Source organism: Neocloeon triangulifer, unplaced genomic scaffold (genome assembly GCF_031216515.1).
Source record: "Neocloeon triangulifer isolate White Clay Creek 2 clone unplaced genomic scaffold, ASM3121651v1 ptg000022l, whole genome shotgun sequence".
Lineage (NCBI taxonomy): Eukaryota > Metazoa > Arthropoda > Insecta > Ephemeroptera > Baetidae > Neocloeon > Neocloeon triangulifer.
Window position 1 is genome coordinate 3,758,774 of NW_026775562.1, and position 24,239 is coordinate 3,783,012.

At 33.6% G+C, this 24,239-nt stretch overlaps 5 protein-coding genes across 5 annotated transcripts in view; 4 read left to right on the plus strand and 1 right to left on the minus strand.

Moving 5' to 3' along the window:
* Nucleotides 1-17,584, minus strand: part of LOC132204156 (uncharacterized) — a 61,347-nt gene extending 43,763 nt beyond the window's left edge. The window contains exons 1-3 of the mRNA XM_059632472.1: nt 17,382-17,584; nt 16,440-16,666; nt 16,116-16,149 (exon numbers count right to left, since the gene is read on the minus strand). Of these exons, the coding sequence (XP_059488455.1) occupies nt 16,116-16,149; nt 16,440-16,666; nt 17,382-17,495 (375 nt within the window). The 5' untranslated portion in view covers nt 17,496-17,584. The remainder of the gene's footprint in view (nt 1-16,115; nt 16,150-16,439; nt 16,667-17,381) is intronic.
* Nucleotides 3,412-4,874, plus strand: LOC132204633 (zinc finger protein 845-like). Its single transcript, XM_059633254.1, has 3 exons — nt 3,412-3,436; nt 3,543-3,867; nt 4,502-4,874. Exons 1-3 carry the CDS (start codon nt 3,412-3,414, stop codon nt 4,872-4,874), a joined length of 723 nt encoding a protein of 240 aa, XP_059489237.1.
* Nucleotides 8,977-11,437, plus strand: LOC132204158 (zinc finger protein 77-like). Its single transcript, XM_059632473.1, has 3 exons — nt 8,977-9,217; nt 9,730-9,929; nt 10,512-11,437. Exon 3 carries the CDS (start codon nt 10,572-10,574, stop codon nt 11,217-11,219), a length of 648 nt encoding a protein of 215 aa, XP_059488456.1. The 5' UTR covers nt 8,977-9,217; nt 9,730-9,929; nt 10,512-10,571; the 3' UTR covers nt 11,220-11,437.
* Nucleotides 15,930-20,024, plus strand: LOC132204155 (zinc finger protein 527-like). Its single transcript, XM_059632471.1, has 2 exons — nt 15,930-16,062; nt 18,907-20,024. The coding sequence occupies exon 2, from the start codon at nt 18,928-18,930 to the stop codon at nt 19,813-19,815; it is 888 nt and encodes a 295-aa protein (XP_059488454.1). The 5' UTR covers nt 15,930-16,062; nt 18,907-18,927; the 3' UTR covers nt 19,816-20,024.
* Nucleotides 20,025-20,627: 603 nt separating this feature from the next.
* LOC132204393 (uncharacterized) lies at nt 20,628-22,487 on the plus strand. Its single transcript, XM_059632881.1, has 2 exons — nt 20,628-20,844; nt 21,786-22,487. The coding sequence occupies exon 2, from the start codon at nt 21,787-21,789 to the stop codon at nt 22,360-22,362; it is 576 nt and encodes a 191-aa protein (XP_059488864.1). The 5' UTR covers nt 20,628-20,844; nt 21,786; the 3' UTR covers nt 22,363-22,487.
* Nucleotides 22,488-24,239: the final 1,752 nt, after the last annotated feature.

Below are 24,239 nucleotides of genomic sequence, written 5' to 3' on the forward strand. Positions count from 1 at the left end.
TATTTTGCAGAAAAGTTTAAAAAATATTTGTGATTTTTTTTTCAAATATACACAATAATGTAATTCAAATATATTTTGATGATGAGACACATCAAATAATTAAAGATTTTGTTTCATAGACAGTATAAATTTTCTGGAAGTAATAAAAATGATTGAAGAAATTAAAGATTTATTTATTTACTAAATTTGTTTTAAATAATTTATTAAATTGGAATAAGATTTTTGCGAAAATTTCTTTTATGCTCTCTACAAATCAAAATATGATCAAGGCATGAAGTTGATTGAGACTCTCATTAATATTTTAATGATCCCAAATCATATCGTCCAGCAAAGAATAAGGAACTACCATTGATACATAATAACAAGAGAGGAGGAAAATTAATAATAATTCAATATGAAGTGGGCACTTGAGGAGAGTAAAAACAGACTATGTATAATGTTCTTGTTTCAATTCAAACTTTTTCTCATATATTTTTTTTTTAATTATAATAAATGTTAATAATTTAACGATGACGGTCTTTTATTATTTTGCTTATGACAAAAAAATCACCGAGCTTTAATGACGTGGCTCTTGTTTATACGTAGAGGGGGGCAAGTCTTTGCATTTCCACCTCCCTACTTTGAAGACATTTTCCTTAACAGAATGCGATATTATCCCAAACAGCTCTGACTGCTGCGAGACGATTTCGAGCGCTTAAGTCGACCAGTCACACTCATTTCAACGGCGCAGTTTATAAATTTTTCGCCTCTGACAACAAGGAAAACCTATAAAGATGTCAGAGTCTATTCAAGGGTTTGCGAGTGAGGAGCGGATAACAATTTCTGAGAGAATTTCTTTTCGCTTCAACAGCACATTCACTATGGCATCGCAAGAGATTGAAGGCATCACAACAGAATGTAAGTCTATATATTAATGAAAATCTAATGAAAATTTTATAATGGAAAAAAAGCTAGTAAAAAAAACTATAATTTAAAGTTTCGTTCTAAAAAAAATTAATACAATTGTAAATTTAAAAAAAATACTTGATATTTAGTTGATTTTGACTTGTTGCGAGAGAATAAATGAATTGAATTGATTTATCTGCTCGATTTTTAAAATTAAATTATAATTTTTAATATTTCACCAGATTCACCAGAATATAAAAATTTAATGAAATACTTGATTACTTTGATACTTTTTATGAAATTCGGTAATTTATTTTTTATTCTAATATTATTTATTTTTTATTTTTTTAGACTTGACTGAAATGAAGAACGATTTTGAAGTTCACACCGTCAAGAGCGAAAACCTCGGGAGCAGCGAAATGTCAATCGAATTACCGCTGATTGAATTCCCGGACGATTCCGCTGCCGGTGAGGCGACGCTTCAAGGAAACAAATCGCACCCCAGCGAAAAAAATAGGAAGCAGCGAGTTTCCTGCAAGCTTTGCCATCGCTACTACAGGTCGGAAATTAACCACTTCAACTTGGTTCACCGTTCGTGCAGAAACTGCCGAGATCAATTCGAATGCAAGGGTCTCTGCTCCCAACACGAAAAACTCTGTTGCGATTTTCTCAAGTGCAATGGTTGCGGAAGACACATGTCAAGTGTAGATTGTTTGCACAAACACACCAGCGAACGCAGTTGCGAAAATTGTCGGCACGTGAGCGAATGCTTGGTCCAGTTCAAGAGACACGAGTGCTTGTCGGAAAAAAGCGACGAGTCTTCGCAGGAAAGCGACGAGGAATTTTCTGAGCTCGAAGAAAAGAGGGAAATTTGTGACTCGTCGAAATTGTGCCAATTTTGCTTGTTTTTGTGCCAAACCTCGGACATTTACGAGTGCCACACTCGGCCGACCGAATGCTCCAGGTGTGGTTTTGCCCAACCCTGCAGCTCCCTGCTGGCCCAACACCTCAACATGTGCCGATTCGAACAAAAAAGACTCCCAGAAGCAAAATTGAAGCAGGAGCCGATAGAAATAATCACACTTGAGGATTAGTTTCCATGTATCAGTTAGAATAATTAAGATTAAAATTTTTAGTATTTAAAGGTGTAATTTTAATAACTGTAGAAAAAGTTTCGTAAAATTTCATTATTAATTTGTATTAATTGATAATTTTCTAAGTTGTTTTGAAAATAAACCATTTCAAATTAAAAAATTCATTTTGTATCATTTGTAAATTAAATTAATATTAATTTGTGTTTCAAATTGAACGTGGAAAATTTTATTTTTTGAGAAATGCTTTTTAATATATTTTTTGCTCATTATTGTTGTTTATTAGCCCAAAATTTTACATCACATTGTCTGACTATGAGGAAAACGAAATCTGCAATTCATGAGTAGCATTTTTTTATTATCTTGCGGTGAGCAAACCCTTTTCAATTATTCGGGGGGATGGATTTCAGAACGTGTCAAAGTGACCACTTCCTCCCCTATAAGCTATTTGTATAGATAACAACGCTGCTCTTTTCAGCGGACATAAAAGATACAAATCCCCACACGCTTTAAAATCAACAATAACATCCATCAATGCCAGTAGCAATTTTTCGCGACAGAATAAAAAATATTGACTCTCGTTCAATAAAGCAAGAAAAGTTTTTTTTCTCTATTCATCTCACGCTGAATTGTAAAAATATAATATTCGTTAACTGACCGATTTTTCTAATGGAACTTTGCTGATTGATCATAAGAGTTTCTTGATGTTTATCATTTTTTTTAATGAGATAAAAATTAATTCTGACCTAGTAGATTTGTCATTTTGATTCAAAATACATATTTTTTTTCTAATTTTAATTAAATATAAACACATTTTTTTAAATTTGTGGGTATTTTTGTAAACTCTTTTGCATACATTTAATTTGAAAATTCTTACTGTTTTTTCGATATTTATCAACAATTTTACTCTTCATTTTTTTTTTTTAATATTCATACCAGTGCTTTCGGTTTAATTTTTTTTTTTTTCAAATTATATTCCCACTTTTCATCTTTTACTTTTTCATGATATTTGTCTAAAGTAATTAAAATCTCTACGAAAAACCCGTCATTTATTTTTGTTAATCAAAGTGGAAATTGATCTACGTACTTGGAAATAGTGAGGGAAACGGACAATAGTGCGCACACGCTTTCCGTGGGAGTGAGATAAAATAATTGAAATAGGGGAAGGATTTATCGCGTGGGGTGGCATTAAGTACATCCACCCCTACTAGCGCCAGTTGAAATCAAGAGGTGGTAGCGGAACGTTGTCCGAGCTTGAAATGCTCTCGAATATTTACAGGAGGGGCGGTGACGAAACGTCAAAAACCGAGTCCTACATTCATATATAACTTTCAAATTTTTTCCCACAATAATTAAGCATAAAAAAATTATTTCATTTATAAAAGTTCGTTAGAAACTCTAAATTTTGTATTCAACTCGGAGGCACCTTTTGAAAATGGGCAGCAGCAATAATAGTTCAGGTAATAAAATAAATAATTTTTAATTTTAAGTGTTTTAAATAAGACTTAGATTTAAATTATTTCATCAAAACACGACTCTAAATTTGAAAGTGTTTTTGTTTTTTAGGCGATCGCTTTCTCAATCATCAAAGATGCACTTTCTGCAGCAAGAAATTCAAACTGCGCGATATTCTGAAGCTGGAGGATCACCTGAAGACCGAAAAGTGCTCGGGTTGCGATCGCACCTTCTCGTGCCAATCGGGAATGACGGCGCACCGGAAGTTGAGCCCCAACTGCGTGGCCAAATATCGATGCAGCAAGTGCGAAAAGCCACTCTCGAGCAACCAGAATCTGCAGAGACACACGAAGCTGCGGAATTGTACCAAATGCTCTGTCCAGACCGACTGCTATCATCAGTTTTGCAACCACTTTCTAAACTGCAACGGCTTAGAGTAAGAAAGAGTTAATTAAATTTTAAAGCATAAAAATAAGGGCATAATTTATTTTGTATAAATTTCATAATTTAAAAAAAAATCTTGTATTAAAATCTTTGAAAAAAATGTAATTTCCATTTTTCACTTAAGAAAAATTCAAGCAATTTCATAAAATTAAGTCTGCAGGTCTACAAAATTAATTTATTTCCGCGATTTTTTTTAATTAATAATTGTAGATTGGAATTGAGGTTTAATTAAATGATATTCAAAAGAAGCTCGATAAGTTTGTGATCAATGGTCAAAGCTCAACGGATTTATTTTTTATTTAGTGATAAAAAGCTGATTATCTTTAGACAATATTTATTATTAATTAATTTTTTAGCAGCTCAATTTTCCAAAAAACAATCATTCTGAAGTGATATTTTAAAATATATTAAATTTGGTGCCCATAATAATTTATAAATAAAAATGAGATTAAAATTTTACATGAGATAAATACTATATAAAATTTTTTTTTAAACTTTTGATCATTTTTTTCAATTATTATACACTTTAATTTTTGAAATTAAAGGATTTAGCTTATTTGTGATATTTCGCATTATTTTAAGGTTTCCATTCTTTAATTTTGAGTTTTTTATTAATTTTTTAACAGGCCCAAATGCATATTTTGCGGTGAGAAGCAAGTTTCTGAGGCGGCTCTCGCGGATCATTCGCGCCCGTTCAAGTGCCCGAGGTGCGGATTTGAGCAGCCGTGCAGCTCTCTGCTCGCCAACCATCTGGAATTGTGTCGATTTGTCCTCACAGCGGAGAGCCCAAAGCCTAAAAGCTTGGAGAGAAATTTGAAGTGCCCTGATTGCAAGAAAATATTCAGCGAAGGATCCGAGTTTGATTCGCACAAGGAACAACACGCGCAGGAGGAAATCGTCATCCAGCAGCGAATTCGCAATTATCTTTCGGGTGGCGAAACAGACGCTGCTCTTTTCTCCGATATTGTTGCCAGTTTGGTCAAAGTGGAAAAAGATTAAAAAAAAAAATTTCTTTATTTCAATGTATCTGATGCTACAAGTACAATGAAAACATAATAATTTTGAAAAAAAAAATCAATAATATCAAGAATTTTTTAACTTGTATGAAATTTGTAAGTCATTTTAAAATAAAAAGTCATTAAACATAGAAAAGATTAAAGTGTTTTTTATTAAAAAAAAATTCAATATTTAGCTCTGATATTTCAAATTAACGTCATAAGACACGAAGAGAGTTTTTGAGGGGGGAATGCAATCCCGGTAAATATACGTCGATGCACCCCCTGAGGCAAATGTTAATCTAAAATCACATCACGATTTGCATTCAACGACTAACGACAGAGTCTATCAAAAAGCTTCAAGCCCCACACCGATTAATCACAATTGGATTTATTTTGAAATTAAAAAAAAGGTAAATATATAGAATTTATATATAAATAAAATTAAAATGCAATCAATAAAAAGATCCAATTTTTATGTATAAATTTCCATAAGTGTCACTTCTTGGTTAATATATCTCTAATATTTTTTTATTATTTGCGTTATAAACTTTCATACCTTCAAGAAAATGCTAATATTATATAACTTTTTGTCAACAGGGGTACGAGTTATTATAGCAACAGAACAATAACTTGGATTTTTTTTTAAATCTAGTTAATTAAGGCAAATTCATGGTTCTGGTTGGTATATTGAGATGATATTTTCAAAAATGAAAGGACATTTAGTAAAAGAAATATGGTTTTAATAAATAACATCTCAAAATGAAAGACACATCATATTTTTTTCATTAAAAAGGAAAATGATCTGCATACTTGAAAAAAGTGAAAATACTATTATAAGGAGACAGACAATAGTGCGTTTCAATGGGAGTGTGATTTATTAATATAGAAATAAGGGAAGGGTTTATAGGAATTTGAAGGATGAGGAAGGCTGCGGCATTCGCCTGGAATTTCTGATGGAAAACGCAGAAATCACCATACAGCATAGCCGAAATTGCAGATGAAATGCTTGCAATTCCTGCCAAATCTACCTGTCGCGGTGATCAACAGGCAGATTCGGGAGGAATTGCAGGCAGTTGGAAGGAAGAGGTTGTGTCGAAAAGATGTCCGAGCCTAAAATGCCCTCGAAAATGTACAGCTACTTAGGGTAAGAACAATTGAATTAAAATTTTAAAGCGTAAAAGTAAAAAGCGTAATTTATTTGATAAATTTGATAATTTCCTTAAAATAAAATATTGGAAAAAATTTAATTTCCAGCATTCATACTCGTGGAAGATTTTACTTGAAAAATTCAAGCAATTTCATTAATATAAAGTATGAAGGTATCCACAGTTCACTTATTTCTCTGATATTTTTTTTTTAATAATAAATGCAGGATGGAATGATTTTTCTTTAAAAGCTCGATAAGTGAGAGATAAATAGTCAAAGCTCAAAGCTCACAAAACAATCATTCTGAATTGAAATTTGAAAATATATTTGTTGCCCACAATAATTTGTAAAAAGCATGAGATAAATATATAATTATTAAAAAATTAATTTTTTTTATTTAAAATCATTATAAGATGCTTGAAACATATAAATATAAATCTAATATTTTTACAAAGCACAAAAGTAATTTTATTCTCAAATAGTTAATTTTTGTATATTTTCAAATTAAGCTAATCTGCGTGAATAATTAAATTTATCTGTGTGTCATAATTAAATATTTTCAGCTCTTTAATTCAGGGTTTTTTCACTATTTTTTTACAGGCGCAAGTGCAAATATTGCGGAGATATGTTTGTTTCTGAGGCGGCTTTTGCAGTCCATTTGCGCCCGTCCAAGTGCCCAAGGTGCGAGTTTGCGCAGCCATGCAGCTCGTTGCTCGCAAACCATATGGAATTGTGTCGATTTGGCGACACAGCAGAGAGCCCAAAGCCTAAAAGCTTGGAGCGAAAATTTAAATGTCCTGATTGCAAGAAAATTTTCAGCGAAGAATTGGAGTTCAATTCGCACAAAGAGCAACATGAGCAGGAGCTAAGCGTCAACCAGAAGAATATTCGCGATTATCTTTCGGGTGGCGAAACAGACAGTGCTCTTCTCTCAAAAATTGTGGCCTGTTTCATCAAAAAAGAAAACGAATAAAAAAAATATTATAATTATATCTATGTATCTGAATGCAAGAAGTATAATAAGAAAACACAATAATTGTTTGGTAATTTAAAAAAAAAATCAATAATAAAGTTTTTTTTGTTATTTTATTTTTATGAAATTTTATATTAAAGTCATTGTTAAATAAAAGTCGTTATTCACTAAAAGGATAAAATATTGAAAATTATTTTAGATTTAGAAAAGTCATTATTTAGCTCTGAAATTTATGTGACACAGAGAGTGTTTTTGCGGGGGGAAATCCCATTCCCGTAGACTGCGCGTATCGATGCACCCCCTGAGGCAAATGTTAATCTAAATTCGCATCACGATTTGCATTTCACGCCAAACGCAAAACTGCATTTTTGACAGATAAATTTCCCGACGAAAAAATATGAGCGACAATGTCATCTCCTCCCCCGCGGCTTTGCGCGCAGAAATGGTTTATACCTTGAGGGTATTTTTCGGGAAAAGGATACCTCATTTGCATAATGTTCGCTCCACCAATCAGAGCTCTCGTCTATTCCTGGAGTCCCGCAATAGGGCCGAAAAGAACAAGGCCGAAAACGGCTGAGCGGAACAAGGCCGAAAAGGAATAGGGCCGAAAAGGAACAAGGCCGAAAGCTGAAAAATAACCGATAACCGCGAGCGCGTTCAGCTCAGCGAACATTCAATCCTTTGCGCGTCAATATCAAAATCCGTCATGCGGCCGTTTCGCATTGCAAAATAGATGAAAATTGATTTTACACAAGATTTCGCAAAAAATCTTCATTTTGGGCGAGACACATAATCACAAAATCACATAAATTTGGGGGACAACAAGATGAAGATAAGTTGATCTCTTGCACAGCTTAAAAAACCATACTGCATCGGAACTCGGAAAAGATCTTTCAAGAAATTATTTGTCCAGGAAACTTATCACTTATGTGTATAAACTTCTCAACCTTTTCCTATAAGATCATTGTAAATTTTTTATGTCCACTGACCTATTGATTTGAAAAAAAGCTTATTTTGAAAAAAAAAAATCAATTCTAGGAAATTCTCATAACAATGCTAAATTTAAATTTCAAAAATTTGGTTCTCCTAACAAATTCATTTTGTCTTAACTATGTCTCCTTGGAACTGACATAAAAAATCCAATGTTAAAATGTAGAGCAAAATTAATTGGGTCATTTTTTGCAAAAGCTCTCCTTAATATTGAGTTTTCAAGTCTGCTGGTCAGTTTTTGGTTCACGTGTTTCCAGCATATGTTTCCAGCTGTTTCCAGCATAAATAAAACCAGGAAACTGAAAATTTCCTCCCTACCACATATTAAATAATTTAGATATTTCTTACTTTGATTTATAAGGGCGATGATAAAAAATTTGTGTCCTGAGACCCGAGGCGTTCCATTTCTTATTGGGATGGCGGGTTGACATAACACGGTAATCGCGGTGATTTCCCAAAAAAAATCGGTTCTTCCTAGTTTGTTTGCACCGGTATTTCGGCCTTGTTCCTTTTCGGCCCTATTCCTTTTCGGCCCTGTTCCGCTCAGCCATTTTCGGCCTTGTTCTTTTCGGCCCTATTCCGGCACTCCCTACTCCTTCATAAAGAAACACCTCGGGCCAGATTTTTGTGTGCAATATTGATGTGTTTCTCGAGTGAAAAAGATTCCGAAGAAGAAAAAAACGGTTTTTTTCCCACAGAGACTGAGCTTCCTTGGCCCTTTACCTTTTAGATTTTAAAATTTAATAATTATTGCAACAATGAAATATTTAAATAAAAAATAATTATTATTAATATTATTTTGGATTTATTTTTAATTTGGTACATTTTGTCATTTTTTTTTCTCAATATTCTTGATTTCAAAATGAAACTTTTGTTACCAAAAGCAAATAACTAGTTTTGAACATAATTTAAAATTCTCATTAATTAACCTTAACACAAGATCATATAACAATCACGAGAAAATGCAGAGTAGCATGAAAGTAAAGCGAGTCGAAATTTTTGCACAGGAAGTCAGTGCAACTTAAATCTTGAGCGCAGACGCAAGAGGACGCGTGATGAGGAGTACAATTTCAGCAAAATTAAACAACAAGTTGGACTGAAATTAATGAAGCAGTCAGCACTCAACAGTGCGCGTTCAGCATCAACGCAGTCGCTCTCGGCTAACAACAGAGTCTTTCAAAAAGCTTATGGCCCCACACTGAGATTTATCAAAATTGAAATTAAAAAAAAAAATGGTAAATATAATAATTTAATAACTACAAATTAAAATAATCAATCAATAATAATAACAGAATTGAACCAATTTTCTTATAAATGATTTTTTTATAAATTCCTTAATAATTTCACTTCTTGGTTAACAGGAAAAAAATTGCTTTAATATTTTGCATTCAAAATTCCCAAAATATTGTATGTACACTCGTACAACCAGTACAATTTTCACACGCAAGCCTTGTAAACTTCTATTTTTGCAAAGTAGGCAACCGGCTCGCCTCTAATACGAAACCGGTTGCGTTTCCAGACCCAATCCGCTTGTCGGGTTTTATATTACATAGATGATCCAAATCAAAGATTTTTCTATTTTTTTTAGATCCAAAACAAATTTAATTAATTACAATTAAATAAATTTTTTTAATATTTTTAAATTTGTTTCGTTGGCACGTTTATAAAAATTAAGGCTAACAGAAATAAAATTTTCCTGCAAACGAACACATTTTTTACTCATTAAATTCTCTGTTCCCACGTCAAGTGCCCCTGTTGAGTCTGATTGGTGGAAACACCCCACCCTAGTCGCTGATGTGCTCTTTTCCTACTGAAAACAGTCGTCTCGCTGAGCTCCATAACATCATGACGTGGCATAAGAAACTGCTCGAAGGAAGCATAATATTATGCTAATTTCATCCCGTGGGCAAGGATTATAGAAGAGAAACATCCGTTAAATAAATTGAGGTATGCGCATTACAATTTTTTAAATTGTCCTATATTTTTACGAAATAAAATGCTACTTCGAAGTCATATAAAATCATCAAATTAAATAATCATAAGGTGACATTTGTTAGGAATTTGCATCAATAAAAAATTTTAAGCATAGTAACTGAAATTTTGTTTTTAAAATTTGTCAAAAAAAAAAGCAATTAAGAAAAAAATTTGATTGAAGCTAATTATTTCTTACCAAAAAAATTAATGAAAGGAAAAAAAATCAGACAAATTTCATCTAAATTCGCAAAATCGATCCAAAGTGGTGTGAAAAATAATACCCACAGTAATTATTCTACCACAAACCGGTGAAAATATTGTTTTAATTTCAATTAATCGCAATACTGCCATGACGAAACATTTTTATATTAAAAAATTTCATTTCAAATTGATCTTTTCAAATCTGGGCAAATAAAACTTCAACCATCTCCGAAAATTATACAAAAATACTTATCCTCTTTCGATTAATACATTAGATAAAAATTTAATTTAAAAGAGAAGTTTTTTTACTTTCTAAAATATAAATTGATTTTTTTGGATTCCATCTGTTTTCAGGAGACAAATCGGACCGTTAATTTTGTTCAACCCTTCGAGTCTAAACGAAGTATAAAAATAATGCTGAATACACGCCGCGAGCTGCGTTTGCAACGTGCCCGTTTAGAACTGTACAAAAAACAAGAAGAGAAACCTAAAAACAAAAGATGCAACTTTTGCCACAATTGGACAAGTCGCGTCCGCGATCACCAAAAGCTGCGCCAGTGCGAGGAGTGCGGCGAGATTTTCCTCTGCTCCTTTTTCGCCAAGAAACACGTGGCTTGCAGCGCCGCTCGCTTCAGGGTGGTCGGCGCCAAATTGGACAAGATCTGCAAACTGCGGCGGTGCCGCTTCTGCCTCGACTTTTTCAAGTCGAGGAAAATCCACGTCCGGGCGGATTTGTGCAAAGCTTGCGGTAAAGAGAGCGAGTGTCAGGGACTGACCAAGATTCACGCGAAACAGAGGGTTTGTGAAATTTGCTCGTTCACAAGTTCGTGCCTGGAGGAGCACAAGACCCACTCGTGCTTCAAAATGAAAATGGAAATTTCAAGCCAGAAGAAGAAGAAGTTGTGCGTTTTTTGCGCGACTTTCAGCGGCACAGAGGAAGATGTGGAGATGCACTCGCGCAAAAAGTTCTGTCCTAGGTGTGGTTTTGCACAGCCGTGCGACACCCTGCTCGAAACGCACCTTAATATGTGTCGTTTTACGGACAAATTGGGACTTTCATAAAAAAAATTCAGAAAAACTTTAGTTTTTACCTTTTCTAAATAATTTTAATGGAACAAATGATCAAAAAAATTGAAGACGTGAGAATTAAAATTAATTGTAGCTTTATTGTTATTAAAAATTGCTAGGAAAATGTAAGTTTTTTAAATTGTAGACCAAAAATATCAACAATTTGAATGTATAAAATGCGATAAAATGTATGTATGTAACAATTTGGACAATTAAACAGCAATAATAAAAATTTGATGTGCATTTTTCATTTTCTGAAAATACTTAAATTTGATATAAAAATTCAAATGTAGCCTTATTAGCAAAAAACAGCAAAAAATATAAAATAAGCGGTTTTTTAAAGAAATAAATAAAAATCATGAACACGAAATAAATGTTTTTGTGCCTTTTCTGCTTCAACGCGCTGGCTACAAAGCTGAAGCTCTTCTTTCCTCTTGACAGAGCGACTGCCTTGTGTACAATTTGACCAACACAAAGAGCCTCCCTCACTCCCCAATAATCCTGCTGTCGCCACGGATTTCTATTCTTGTCGCAGGCTCAAATTTCCAAATATAGAAATTGCCTTTTTGCCTGGATGAGCAAATCGAAAAAAGTTCCAGGTAAAAGTTTGAATAGAAAGGATGTTTTGACAATTGGCCTGCGGCTCATTTTTTTCTTTCTACAAACCAAAATTTTCGGAGGGGCAAAATTTCGGAGGTCAGTTTTAGAGAGGAATCTGAAGGAGTAAGACATGCCTAAAAGAGAGTCGAAAAAGTCAAAGCGCTGGCCTTCTGCTGTGAAGAAATCGCACAGAAAAAGAAATGGCAAGAAACTCCAAGCTTGGATGAGATTGCAGAAACTCGAAAAGGTCAGTAAAATTTCAAGCTCGTAATTTTTTTAAGTTTCCAATTAATTTATAAAATATGCTTTTTTGAAGTTTATTTGACAAGTTAAAACATTTTCAGCGTTTTCTTGATAGAAATTGTGTTTAAATTTAAAATCGATCACTAATTTTCATTTTAAACAATCTTCAAATAATATAATTAAATTTCAGCTTTCAAAATTATGCGATCAAACTTGCAAGGAGCAGCAACAATCTTCTTCCAACACAACTGACCAAAATGTGCATCCAGCATCCAACTGCGTTGCCACCCCTTCCCCTCAGGACTCTCCACTGCCATAAAAGAAGAAATTCTACCCAAATTAATTGTAAAAAAAAATAATCTCTTAACACCTAAAGAAATACTATCAGATCAGATATTTTCTTCTCACAATCAGTTTGCGGCACCAGAAATTGGAAATTCAATTTAAGTTTAGGCTCGCTGCTGGTTGATGAATTGAAATTTTAGCAAAATCTTACAATTAAAGTAAAATTTCCAAGCTTGCAGTCAACCTCAAAACTGATAAATTTTTTGACGCAAAATATGCAGACATTTTTTTCCCCTGCTTCTTCATCTTGATAAGAGAACAAATTAGCTCTTGTAATCCTCATTGCCGAAATCTTCTTTGGCCGAAAGCCACAGAAATAACCAAAGTTTATATGAAACTCCATTTGAGGTTCTCTTTAGACTAATCAATATTTGCAAATTACGTGATTTTAAAGCAATAAATTATCTTTGGACAAAGTAAAATTGAATGTTATTTGAACAATTTCCTGATGGAGAAGGAAAATTTTCAATGAAATTTTATTCCTCTGGCAAGAACCTTAATTATTTGTGTTTATTTCTTCGGTTTTTGTAATGTCAAAACGCATGATAATATTTATGTAATAATTAAATTTTTTTTCATTTGCATTAAATTTGTAAATATCAAAATTAAAAAACAGATAAATAAGGCACAACTCGCATTAGTTGTTACTTACTATTTTAAAATTTAGTAAGGTCGCATGTAAAAGTGAAATAATCATCCATAATTCAAGCGCATTTTAAATTGAAAATTTTAATAATTTTTGAACAATAAATTTCACGCTCCAATGCTTTTTGGCTATCAAAACATTAAATGCAAAAAAGGAAATTTTTTGTTCAGAGTCTGATTTCACGGCCAAAGGTGAAAGGGGATGTGTATATAATTTTAATAATTTAGCAGTTAATAATATCAATAATTGGGGCTATTATTATTATTATTGCAGCTTTATTGCAGTATGGAATGTAATCACATGTGTAATATCTCCCGTGCGACCCACCCATTTACAATTTTGTCAAATGAAATACACAGCAGGGAAAAAAGAAGTTTAACATATTTACAAGTTATTTTTGTAATTTACATATTCCTCCTCAGTGTAGAACTTGTGAAAACTAACAAATTTTTTAACAAGCCCACAAACTGAGGGAATGTCAACTCCAATCGAAGCTATACTCTTATTTTTACCTCGCTCCGTCTAATTTTAATACAAAATTGTCTGAGTGCACGCAATCTCGTGCCCCGTCAAGGGTACAAGCCACGCATGGCCATTACGCACAATGCAGAAAAATGCACTGTTAAGTTAACATTCCCCCTTTGTTTTTGTATGCAACCTGGCGAGGCAGCCCCTCACAGCATTGCATTTTAAATTACACTGGCGTGTCATATTATGTATTTTGGGAAATTCACCGCGCACCCGATTGCAGCATGCCCGATGCACTAAATTGCGCATAATAGTCTCCTTAGAGTTATAATAAATTGCTTGTCCATAACATGCAACTTCGTTCAACAGGAACAACTTTTCACTGGGGTGTTGGGATGTTCATACATAATTATACAAATGTGGTTTTAAAAAGGGTGCAGCTGAAAATAATTGCGAACACGCTTTAGAATTTCATCACGTGTTTCTTGTTTCTTTGACGGCAAAAGATTAATGGGGCGGGCCTAGCTTCTTAAGCTGAAGTTAATTTTCAAGCTCTTTAGTGATGCAAAATTATCTTAACTTTTTCAAGTAATAAAAATAAAATAATGCTCAAATAATTATCAAACAATGGAAAACACCTCTCTCTTTATTTTCTAAAACGTTGCTTGTAAAACCAATTTAACCCATTTAAACCCATCACCATCAACAATCAAATATATAAAAGAAAATTTTAAATTTTTTATTACTATGGAAAATATTTTGTTTAAGGAAATAAAATTAGCACTCTAAATTAGGTGATTATCTGCAGCGGGTGCTTAATTTGTTTATTATATTTATTCAGACCCGGTTTTTATAATTCAATTTTTATATTACTTTTGAGAAAATTAATGTACGATCTAATGTGACTTGTTTATAGATCAATTTTCATTCTAATGTGTTTTAATTTAAATTTGGCTCTTCCTGTATGGATTGTTTTGAGTTGTTTCAAAGGAAGAATAAAAACAAAATTGTGTGAATTACAGAGCGCAGACGATTTTTTTTTATAGATTTATTTCTTTCCCTATAAAACAATTAAAAAACGCAAAAGAACCTTCATCAATAAAGAGTCGGATTTAAATGAAAACGCCTAGAATCAATCCTGATCGGCGGGTTGTAAAATTCGTTGACAAATTTCTATGTGTCAATTTTGTAAGTCCCATTCAGATATTTAACCCGTGGAAAGAAGTTGGTTTTCTTAAGTGGCAGCTGCATTCGCCGACAAAGAAAGAATAATAATTTCTTCTCAAAGGTGGGCAAGAGCCAGCATTGAAATCACAATGAACAGAATGGCCAATGGCTTCAGCAGCTGGAAATGGTCCGGCGCCTTCAGGTGATAATTAGTTCCAGATCATTAGTATAGGTCAAGACGAATTCGGAATCGCCGCAGCGGTCAGAAAAGATTGAAGACGTGCGTATAATTTTCAATGACAAGGGGAGATGAAGAGAATTCAAAATTACGATTGAACTAAATTATATTTAGGGGATGTTAAATATTTGATGAATGGAGCCATGTGACCCTTAGTCAATCAGCTGCCCGCATTATGAATAAAAAAATTGTATAACGAATAAAAAAATCAATTGAAATTTATATGTTGCAGGCGGCGCTCTCGGATTTGATTAGATAAATCGTGGCCTGTTAATTTAGTTGGATAAATAATGCAGTAATTAGCAATTAATTAATTATTCTAAGTTGTTTTTCCAACTCCTTCCGCATGATGACAATTTATGCAGCGACAAATTTTTAATAAATTGATTAAATTTTAATAAAAGAGTTAACTTTTATTGAAATCCATTGGTTTAAAATTAGGGTAAATAATTTGTTTTTACTTCACTTAATTTTATATTATTTCTCGAATAAAAGTGTTAATTAAAAATAAATACTGAATAACTTTCAAAGCTCTAGATGTAATAATATTTGACTCGTGAATCATATTCAGAATTTGTAATATAATAAAGAAACAAGATTTTTGTTTCTCGGAATCATTAAAATTAAATTTCTGTTGATTTTCTTATCTTCTCAAATAATATCGCAGACGTTTTTCACAACTTTTGGTTTTTATTCCACAGCAAAAACCATTTTTGTTTGTCGTTTGCTTTCATTTTGAGCCAAAACATAAAATTCATATGTCGGAAATTTCATGTTCGGTGAATTTTTCGGAAATTTTCTTCCAAGTTCAGATTTCAATGATATTATTTTTCGTTTCGAGGTGAATTATTTCTAATTATTCCACCGCGGTATGAAGAGGCAATCAAAAGCGATAATTCAGCATTTCGCCACTTCCGTCAGACGATTCTAGCGAGCGTGGTGGGCAGAATATTAATAAAAAATTAAAAGTGATAAGGGCCGCAGTCGCAGGGACGCCCCCACGGTGCCTAGCGCAGAAACAGAATGACAAAATAAAGCAGTGTCTGAGGAAAGTAAACAGTCGCGAGAGGTTATCGACGCGCGTCGGTCGCGCGAAAGCAACGAGAGGGACGGATTTCCAACGATTCCGGGTAAGAAAAATAGAAAATAACAAGAAGGGCCAGAAGGTGTTCAAGTCACTTACCTTATTTTGAAAATCGCGTTGGTCGAAAACGAATCTGAAAAAAGTCAAATTTATGGAATTCAGTAATTTGTACTTTAAATAAGTTTCTAATTGTAAGTAAGACTTTTTAAATTTAATTTTTGAATGATGATTTATTGATTTGTAATTTTAAAAAAATATAGAGGATTTAATTAATTAAATTCCAAGCCTGTTAAAATATTTTTCACTTGAAAACTTGATGCTATTGTTGCTGTTCGGCAGTTTGTATTGTTTGTAAAGCGACAGAATAGTAGACATGACGGGTGTGACGTCATTTTCAATAATAATTGTACTTAGAGTACATACTTATAATTTATTACACTATGGACTGTGGCGCCGCCGGTTTTCATGGAAGAAACGGAAGAATGTGGTGTGAAGTGGCGTGGGGCAGAGAAAAGGCGAAATCCGATCTGGATCACATTTCTGACTCCAGAGTCGTTCAAACCTGTCGGGAATGCAGGATTATTTACGAGATGAGACTCGGCTTGCCTGTGGAAATGTGGGGAATGCCTTGAATTATTGCCCATTAGTGTCTGGAAACAGTCAAGATCGTTTTTGTTAAATGTTTCTCATGAACGGAAAGAAAATAATTCGGCGGGAGAAAGAAAACTTTTACAATTTTAATATTTTTGCCTACAATGAAAGCACATTTTTCAGTTTAATTTGTTACCCTGCGCTTGGATAAATATGTAAAAATACATAATGAATAGAAGTGCCGAAGGTGGACGGAAAATAATCTTGATTTGATTATTTATCAACACATCATCATCAAATACAAAGAAGTAAATTATAATGGAATTATGACTCCAATAAATTTCTCAATAATTGCATTTTTGTTTTTAAATAAAATTTTTAAATTTAAGCCATTTTGTTATAGGATTAGTTGACACATTCTATAATTATTCTGTAAATTAAAACAAAAAAAAATAAATCTGATTATTATTAATTTTAATTAGTTTTGAAAATAATTCTAATTTCTTACTGTTTAATTGTAATTTTTATGCTGCATAAATTATATTTCAAATTTGCAATTCAAATGCAAATCCAGTTTGATTTTCAGTAGATTCAAAAGCGGCACGAAAAATGACCAAAATTTTCAGGGATTTTTCAGTCGAATAATGGTTAATATGATAGGTCGGCCTATCATCTAGAAATTTAGCTTTCCTTTTTAGGAAATTAAATGGAACGAAAATTAAGTAAGCATTAGAGCGTCTCTATCAAAACCAAAATTTGTAATGCGAATTTTACCTTACGGAACATTCGGGTCGATTTTGGAACGTTTTCAGCCCAGAACCACCAACTTTTCGGCCGTTGCTTTTGGATTTCCAATGGTCTTGAAGAACGATTTCTGTCCACAAACATTTCCTTCAAGGAAAAAAATTATACAGTCTTCATTTCGCATTACTTCACAGTTTCACACACAGAGAAAAGCACGAACAAACACAGTTGAATGATTCGGCTGCTCAAGCAGGTTGGACTTGGACTAGGCGGGAAGGAAACAGCTGGAACAAAAGAATCACCTGCACCTGCGCAATCAATCAAACAAAATTTCACATTGCAATGAATTCCGCAAAACACAAAATCTGAGTGATTGCCGGTGTAGATTACAGAAAATTAGAAATTTATAAAAATTAATCAATCCTATAGAATTTAGTAATGGCAAAATTTTAAATTTCATAGCAATTTTCTTTTCGTTAAGTTGCCTAGCCCGGCCCAGCCTACATCTGCAAAAGAATTGATGTTGTTATTTTGGTGACTTCTGCATATATTGCGTAGTTGGTACGACTGTAATATAAAATTGTCTTGGAACTCGAACCGGCCACCTTTAGACTTCAGACGTCCATATCAAGAAAGAATTTCTGCGAATTTTAGCTGTCCGTGGTGTGTTTTCAGAATTGGCAGGTTTTTGGCCCCGATTTTCTCGCCTTTCATCAGATATTAAACTCTAATTTGATTCATTTTATGAATGAAGTACATACTTATGTATCTAAATTATCCAAGTTAACTCTCCTTCCGCGGTTCTGCATAAGTTTTCAGAATAGAAAAAATAATTTATTGATGTAATTAAAATTAAAAACACAATTACTGTTATTTAGAAAGAAAAAATATAATGGTACTCTGAGAAAATTAATTTAATGAAATAAGCACGAAAATAATTTATCCTTCCGGCTAATTTTTTTCTCATAACCAGCTAAAAATAGCATAAATAATGGAGCCCACTCATTGCATTCCTTCCTCTTTATCAAGCTTTTGCTTTGACACCCACCATAGTTTCCACTGATAATTATAATTTATGTTTCCGCTAGTTTATATTATCGTGTCCCCATATTTGTTTATGATTATACAATTTTTCTTTTCAGTCTTCAATAATTGCACAGTTAAATTTTGGGGAATAACTGAAAATTACATAAATTAAATTTATGTAGTTATTAATTTTATAATAGAGAATATTAATCTAGATTATTATTTTAACTCAAACATTATTTACTTGCTTTTGATATAATCATTAATATTTATAGCAAAAAATCAAACCAAATAAAATTGATCTTTATTACAAAAATCGATAAAAATAAATAAATGGGATTAATAAAAATACAAGAAACTGTAATTTTTAATTAATTTATTTCATTTTAAAAGCATCATTCAGATTAATTAATTGAAATTATGGAAATAATAATATATTTTGCAATTCCAGTAATTTTTAAAGTTAATTATTTTCATAAGAATTTCATTAACAATTAAAAACTAATTTTACATTTGAATATTTTTTCAGACTTGTGCTACGGCTCGGAGAATGGAATTCCAGTCGAAGCAACTTCTTCAGTGTCCAGTATGCCTGACCGACCTGAAGAACATGACGGAGCTGAAGGCGCACGTGGGTCCGAAGAGGTGCCACAAATGCAAGAAGAACCTGAGCTGCGTGGGCTTCCTGGAGGAGCACATTGCCGACGGACACCCGAGCGGCGACACGGACGACGAGGACGCGCGTCCGGGCACGGTCAAGTGCGAGCACTGCGGCTGGAAGTTCGCGCACCAAATCCACCTGGACGCGCACCGGCGCAAGGTCAAGTGCCCTCGGTGTCCCCTCAAGTTCGAGTGCCGAGCCCAGCTGGAGGCCCACTTGGCCGAGGAGACCGTCCAGTGCCGCGTCTGCAGGAAAAAGTACCACTCGGCGGCCGAAGTTCTGCAACATGAGTCGCAAACCAAATGCACCAAGTGCGGAAATGGCTTCAAATGTGAGACCTTTCTCAAGAACCACGTGCGTTACTGCTCGAGAAAGACAAAAGCCTCCTCGGCCCCAGTCAAGTTGGACTGCGACTTCTGCAAAAAAAAGCTTCTGTCCGCTGGGACCTACTTGAAGCACGTCAGAGAGAGGACGTGCAAAACTTGTGGAGAATCAAGTCAATGCTTTGCTCTTTTCTGCCAGCACAATATGTGCGAAAAAACTACAGAAATTCAGAAGCAGATGAAGGAACCTGTCGAAGAACCTCCTCTGAAAATCGTCCCTGCTGGCACTAATTGTCCCTATTGCAAGCAGATCTGTCCGACGGCGGTCGCCCTGACACTGCACACGGCGCCGTCCGAGTGTCCCAGGTGTCGATATGTCCAGCCGTGCAACACCCTGCTGGCCAAGCATCTTGACATGTGTCGCTTCAAGATGGTAGAAAAGAATGTTTATTAGAGACACTGATAATGAAAAAAAAACTTTTATTTTTCAAAGAGCAGAGTGTGAATAAGTTAAAATTGTATGTTCCTAATCATTTTCTCAAAATAATTATTTTTATTTGGAGCAATTTTACCATTATTTATAAGTGTAATTTGTTTCAATGCAATTTGGAAATTTGTCTAAAAATTTATAAATGTACTTCCATTTTCGAAATAAAAAAAAATTATCTAATATTAATTTGATTTTTTTTATAGAAGACAATTTTAATTGAGAATTATCAATGAACGATTTTAATTATTTGATTTGCTCATAAATTAACATTTAAGGTCAATTTTTCTGCGATTAATAAATTCCTTTTCAAATTATTAAAAAAAATCAATAAAATTTATTGACATTTTTAATTATAAATTCGCCTTGTTAATTAAACAGACCGCTTAAAAGTTTTGTTCTACATTTCATACAAAATAACCATCACTTTTCCTGCAGTGTGGTAACTTGATCTGGTGTCGCGGTAAATTAAACCCGTCGCAGGCAGTTAGACACGCTTTGACGCGACCGGCAAAGATCATATTTATTTTTATGTAGGCAGAAAATCATGCATTGAAAATCCTGTACAGTTTCAAGGGCGCCGCTCCAGCAACGCTATTTGGTATTTTTTATCTATGCTCGAAAATTCCATTATGGCAGCTAATTGAGCCAATGCGTAGAAAGAAAGTCGACAAGATTTTTTCTGTTGGAATTCCGAACATCTCATCGCGCGCGCACCCGAGCCGCGTCATTCGCACAGATGAGCGCCCGCCCTCGAGCGTGAACCAAACCACCACTTTGTTGCGTGAATAGACTCGTCTCATTCGTCACTCGAGTGGCAGCAGCAGGTCGCAGTCGCAACATTGTTGTGCGAGACCCAGACAAGAGTGGATGCCTTTTTAATTCGTTTTTGATCTTTCTGAGCGTCGAAGAAACATCCGGAGTGCCTCTGCGGGTCCACGGGTCCAGCCTAATTAATTAATTGCAGTCGATTGTCGCTCAACAGTTGGATGAAAGGTGAGAGATTAAATGTTGAATGTTTATTTCTTCTGATTTCTTCAAACCTGTTGCACAAAATTCCATAATCATTCAAATTTATCTCAAAAATGCAAGTAAGGAAGATTTTTGTAAAAAAAAATTGCGTTTCTTTCATTAGATTGTTTTTGTTAAGCTTTTCCTCTACATACCAACAATGAAAAAAATTGTTAGGAATTATGCTTGACAAAGTGGTGAAAATTTTTCTAGAAGTTTTTGGCGAAACGTAAATAATGTCAAATTTCAATAATAATCTAATTAAATTGTCCAAACCTTATTTGGAAGTGATTGTATTGATTTGAAATGCTAACGTATGAAATAATTTTGATCTAACCTGTTGTGACCTCATCAAGAAGTGGTCCTTTTATTGCCTTCAAAGATTTCTGTTCTGAACTCAATTTTGCTCAAAACTTAGATAAAAAAAAAAATGTGTTTGATTAAATTTTATTTTAATCTTTTTAAGGCAAGAAAAAAATGAAAATCGATATTATTAAAATACCCCTTTTTATATTGAAAAAATTTATATCTTTAAAACTAACAAAATTCAAATACCAACACTTTGGTTGCTAATTGATTGGGAGAGGGGATTGAGGTGATCTTAATTGATAAATGAAGATCATCCTTATGTCATCCGGCATCAGCGTGAAAGGCGCCGCTAATCAGAGTAATTACCCAATTAAGATCGCCAAGCTCATTATTGTACAGTCAGTTTTGTTTCATAAATTTTTTTTCAGTTTATATATTTATAAATAAAATTATTTTTTTTTAATTTTAATTTATTTTTTTCTCTTGCTGTTATGAAATCAAAACTGATAGACTTGTCAAAAATAAAATTTACTAATTTTTTACTATTGAAAACGTTGAAATTTATGTTTTGAATTGTGTTACAAAATTTTAATAACTTTTTTTACCAATGATTTCAGAATGGATCTGAGGGGCCAGAAGCCTCTGAAACGCGGTCCCCGACCAAAGTTGCGGGTGTCCAATCTTCGTAGACCATCAGGTGCCGACTGGGAAGCGCAGAATGTGTCCGACAAGCGTGGATTCCTCCACACTCTAGGACTTAAGCCTGTCATCCCCTCAGCCAGCAAACTGACGCTCGAGCCGAAGGTTGTGATTTCGGCGGCGGACCAGCTCATCTGCTTCCAAAAGGTGCAACGCAAAAGAGGCAGACCCAAAAGCAGCAAGAAGGTGGTCAGCAAGCAGGTCAGCAAGAAGAAAGAAGAGTCAAAACTTTGCTTCAAATGTGGCGCCATCCTCTCCAGCACCAAACGACTAGAATCTCATGAACGCTACTGCGGACTGAAGAAAGAGAGGCCTGTGCGAGATAAGAAAAACATTGTAACCAGCAGTGCTTGTGAAAAGAACTTGGACACAAAGACTCCTTTCTTTGACAAAGGCATCGTCGAAGTCAGCGCTCAGGACTTCGAGAGTGATGAGGACGATTGGACCCTCGTGGGCTACTTCAGGTTGAAACCAAATGTTAGTTGCTCTGGGTAATATTTTTGAAACGACTGAAAACTGAATATTTATTTAATTGATGTAATTTGTACTCATTTTAAAATGTTGATATGTAATGGAAATTTCAGAAAATGCAATAAATGGTCTTAATTCATATTTCTTAATGCATGCTGTTTCAGTGAAACTTTCATAAATTTAAATATACTGTGATACGCTTATAATATTTTACTACAAACAATACTTCATTAAATAATTATATATAAAACATGATGAAAATTTAAATAATTTTATTTTCTTGCTTGATCTAGATTATTGCAATTTAGTATCACACCAGTTAAACTAATTATCATTATTTTGTATGTGTCAAAAATTTATTTAAAAACGCAATAATGAGCGGTAGGGAAACTTTTGAATTGTTCGAGAATAGAACATCACATCGAGTAAAGAGTTGCTAAAAAATTAAGATAAAATAAAAAGATCTGCTGCAGTGCTGATTTAAGAAAGAAACTTTGACAGCCTCCGTCATATGTTAAACCAACATTTGCAAATGAATTAATGAAGAAAGTCTTTTTTTTTTAATTCTTTACAATTATACACAACCAGGACTTGTGCGTTTTTACACTGCGTGCACATCTCTTTCTTCGCTGTGAAAGATCTTTAGATTTAGATCTATTCATCTACTCGCCCCTGCACACAAGTGCAGAATGGAATTTTTTATTATTATTATTTTTCTAACGCAATGATTTTTCTATCCAATTTTTAATTATTTTTTTCTTATTGAAATTGTTGATGGAGTGAATTTTTTTTCTTCATATTTAAATTAATGAATTATTAAAATAGTTTTAATTAATTTAATTTAATTTTTTTCATTATTCATTTCTATCAGACACTTTATTTGAGCATCATTTAATTTAATTTTTGATCAACATGAATAAAAAATAATAAAAAATCGAATTTATTTAGTTTTTCTCTGTCTATTAAACAAAAAATTGCAAAAAATCATCACAACTAAAAAGGGGTTTTCAATTAAAAATAAAAATTATTTTAATAATGCTTTTACGAAAGTTGGTTTATTTTATTTAAATAACTGGTAATCATTATGATGAAAAATGTCTGTCAAAAAAAATCATTCACGCCTCTTAATTTACAAAAGTGTCAATGTGGTGATTTTTCTGTGCCTGTCATAAAATTTGGTCACGCTTTGTGTAAACAACCACAATTTTAGGCCGATTTACCTCACATTATGAGCATCTGACATTTTTTTCTTCTGCTCCCTGGAAATTTTTCCCAGAGGCGGCGACAAGATTTTTTCTTCTTCCTAAAATTTCAAGCATGAAATTGAATAAGACCCGCGAGAGCAGAAAGAGGTTGTAAATCTGCACCCCTGCCATGCCACTTCTTGGCTCGATATTTTTCTCCCTTCTTTTAGTGAAAAGGCGCGCCTCTAATCCCACCGTCGCCAGGATTCTGCTGCATTTATATTATTTTCTACCTTTCTTTTTTTCAGGTGGTGCCAAATAAAAATAATTCTCTCGTGAACAGGGTAAAATGCATTCAGGCGAGGAGTAAACATCCCTAATATGAGAATCAGTCGCGCGCATTAAAAGACAAGACCAGCTTGTTTTGCAGACGCGGTGGTCGAAGAAGAAGAAGTTTCCGAGAAATATTATTTTATTTTTCAAAAAAGAAGAAACCCTTGTCCTCAACTTCTTCAAGACACGCTGTCAGAGATTTTCAAGAGTTGACGAGCTTCCTTATTTTTCTGTTTGGGAAATGAGGCGAAAATTTCATAAGAAACAGAATTATTGTCAAATGTCACTCAATTTAATTCTAGTTTGCTTGAAGAAACATTTTCTCCAATAGTGAAAAGTTGTTTATTCTCATAGTAATAAATATCACAAATAAGTTAATTCTAT

Coding starts and splice junctions, on each gene's coding strand:
- LOC132204393 (XM_059632881.1), top strand. CDS start 21,787: ATGGATCTGAGGGGCCAGAAGCCTCTGAAACGCGGTCCCCGACCAAAG.
- LOC132204158 (XM_059632473.1), top strand. CDS start 10,572: ATGCTGAATACACGCCGCGAGCTGCGTTTGCAACGTGCCCGTTTAGAA.
- LOC132204155 (XM_059632471.1), top strand. CDS start 18,928: ATGGAATTCCAGTCGAAGCAACTTCTTCAGTGTCCAGTATGCCTGACC.
- LOC132204633 (XM_059633254.1), top strand. CDS start 3,412: ATGGGCAGCAGCAATAATAGTTCAG. Junction 3,437..3,542: donor CAGCAGCAATAATAGTTCAG/GTAATAAAATAA, acceptor TTTGTTTTTTAG/GCGATCGCTTTCTCAATCAT. Junction 3,868..4,501: donor CTAAACTGCAACGGCTTAGA/GTAAGAAAGAGT, acceptor ATTTTTTAACAG/GCCCAAATGCATATTTTGCG.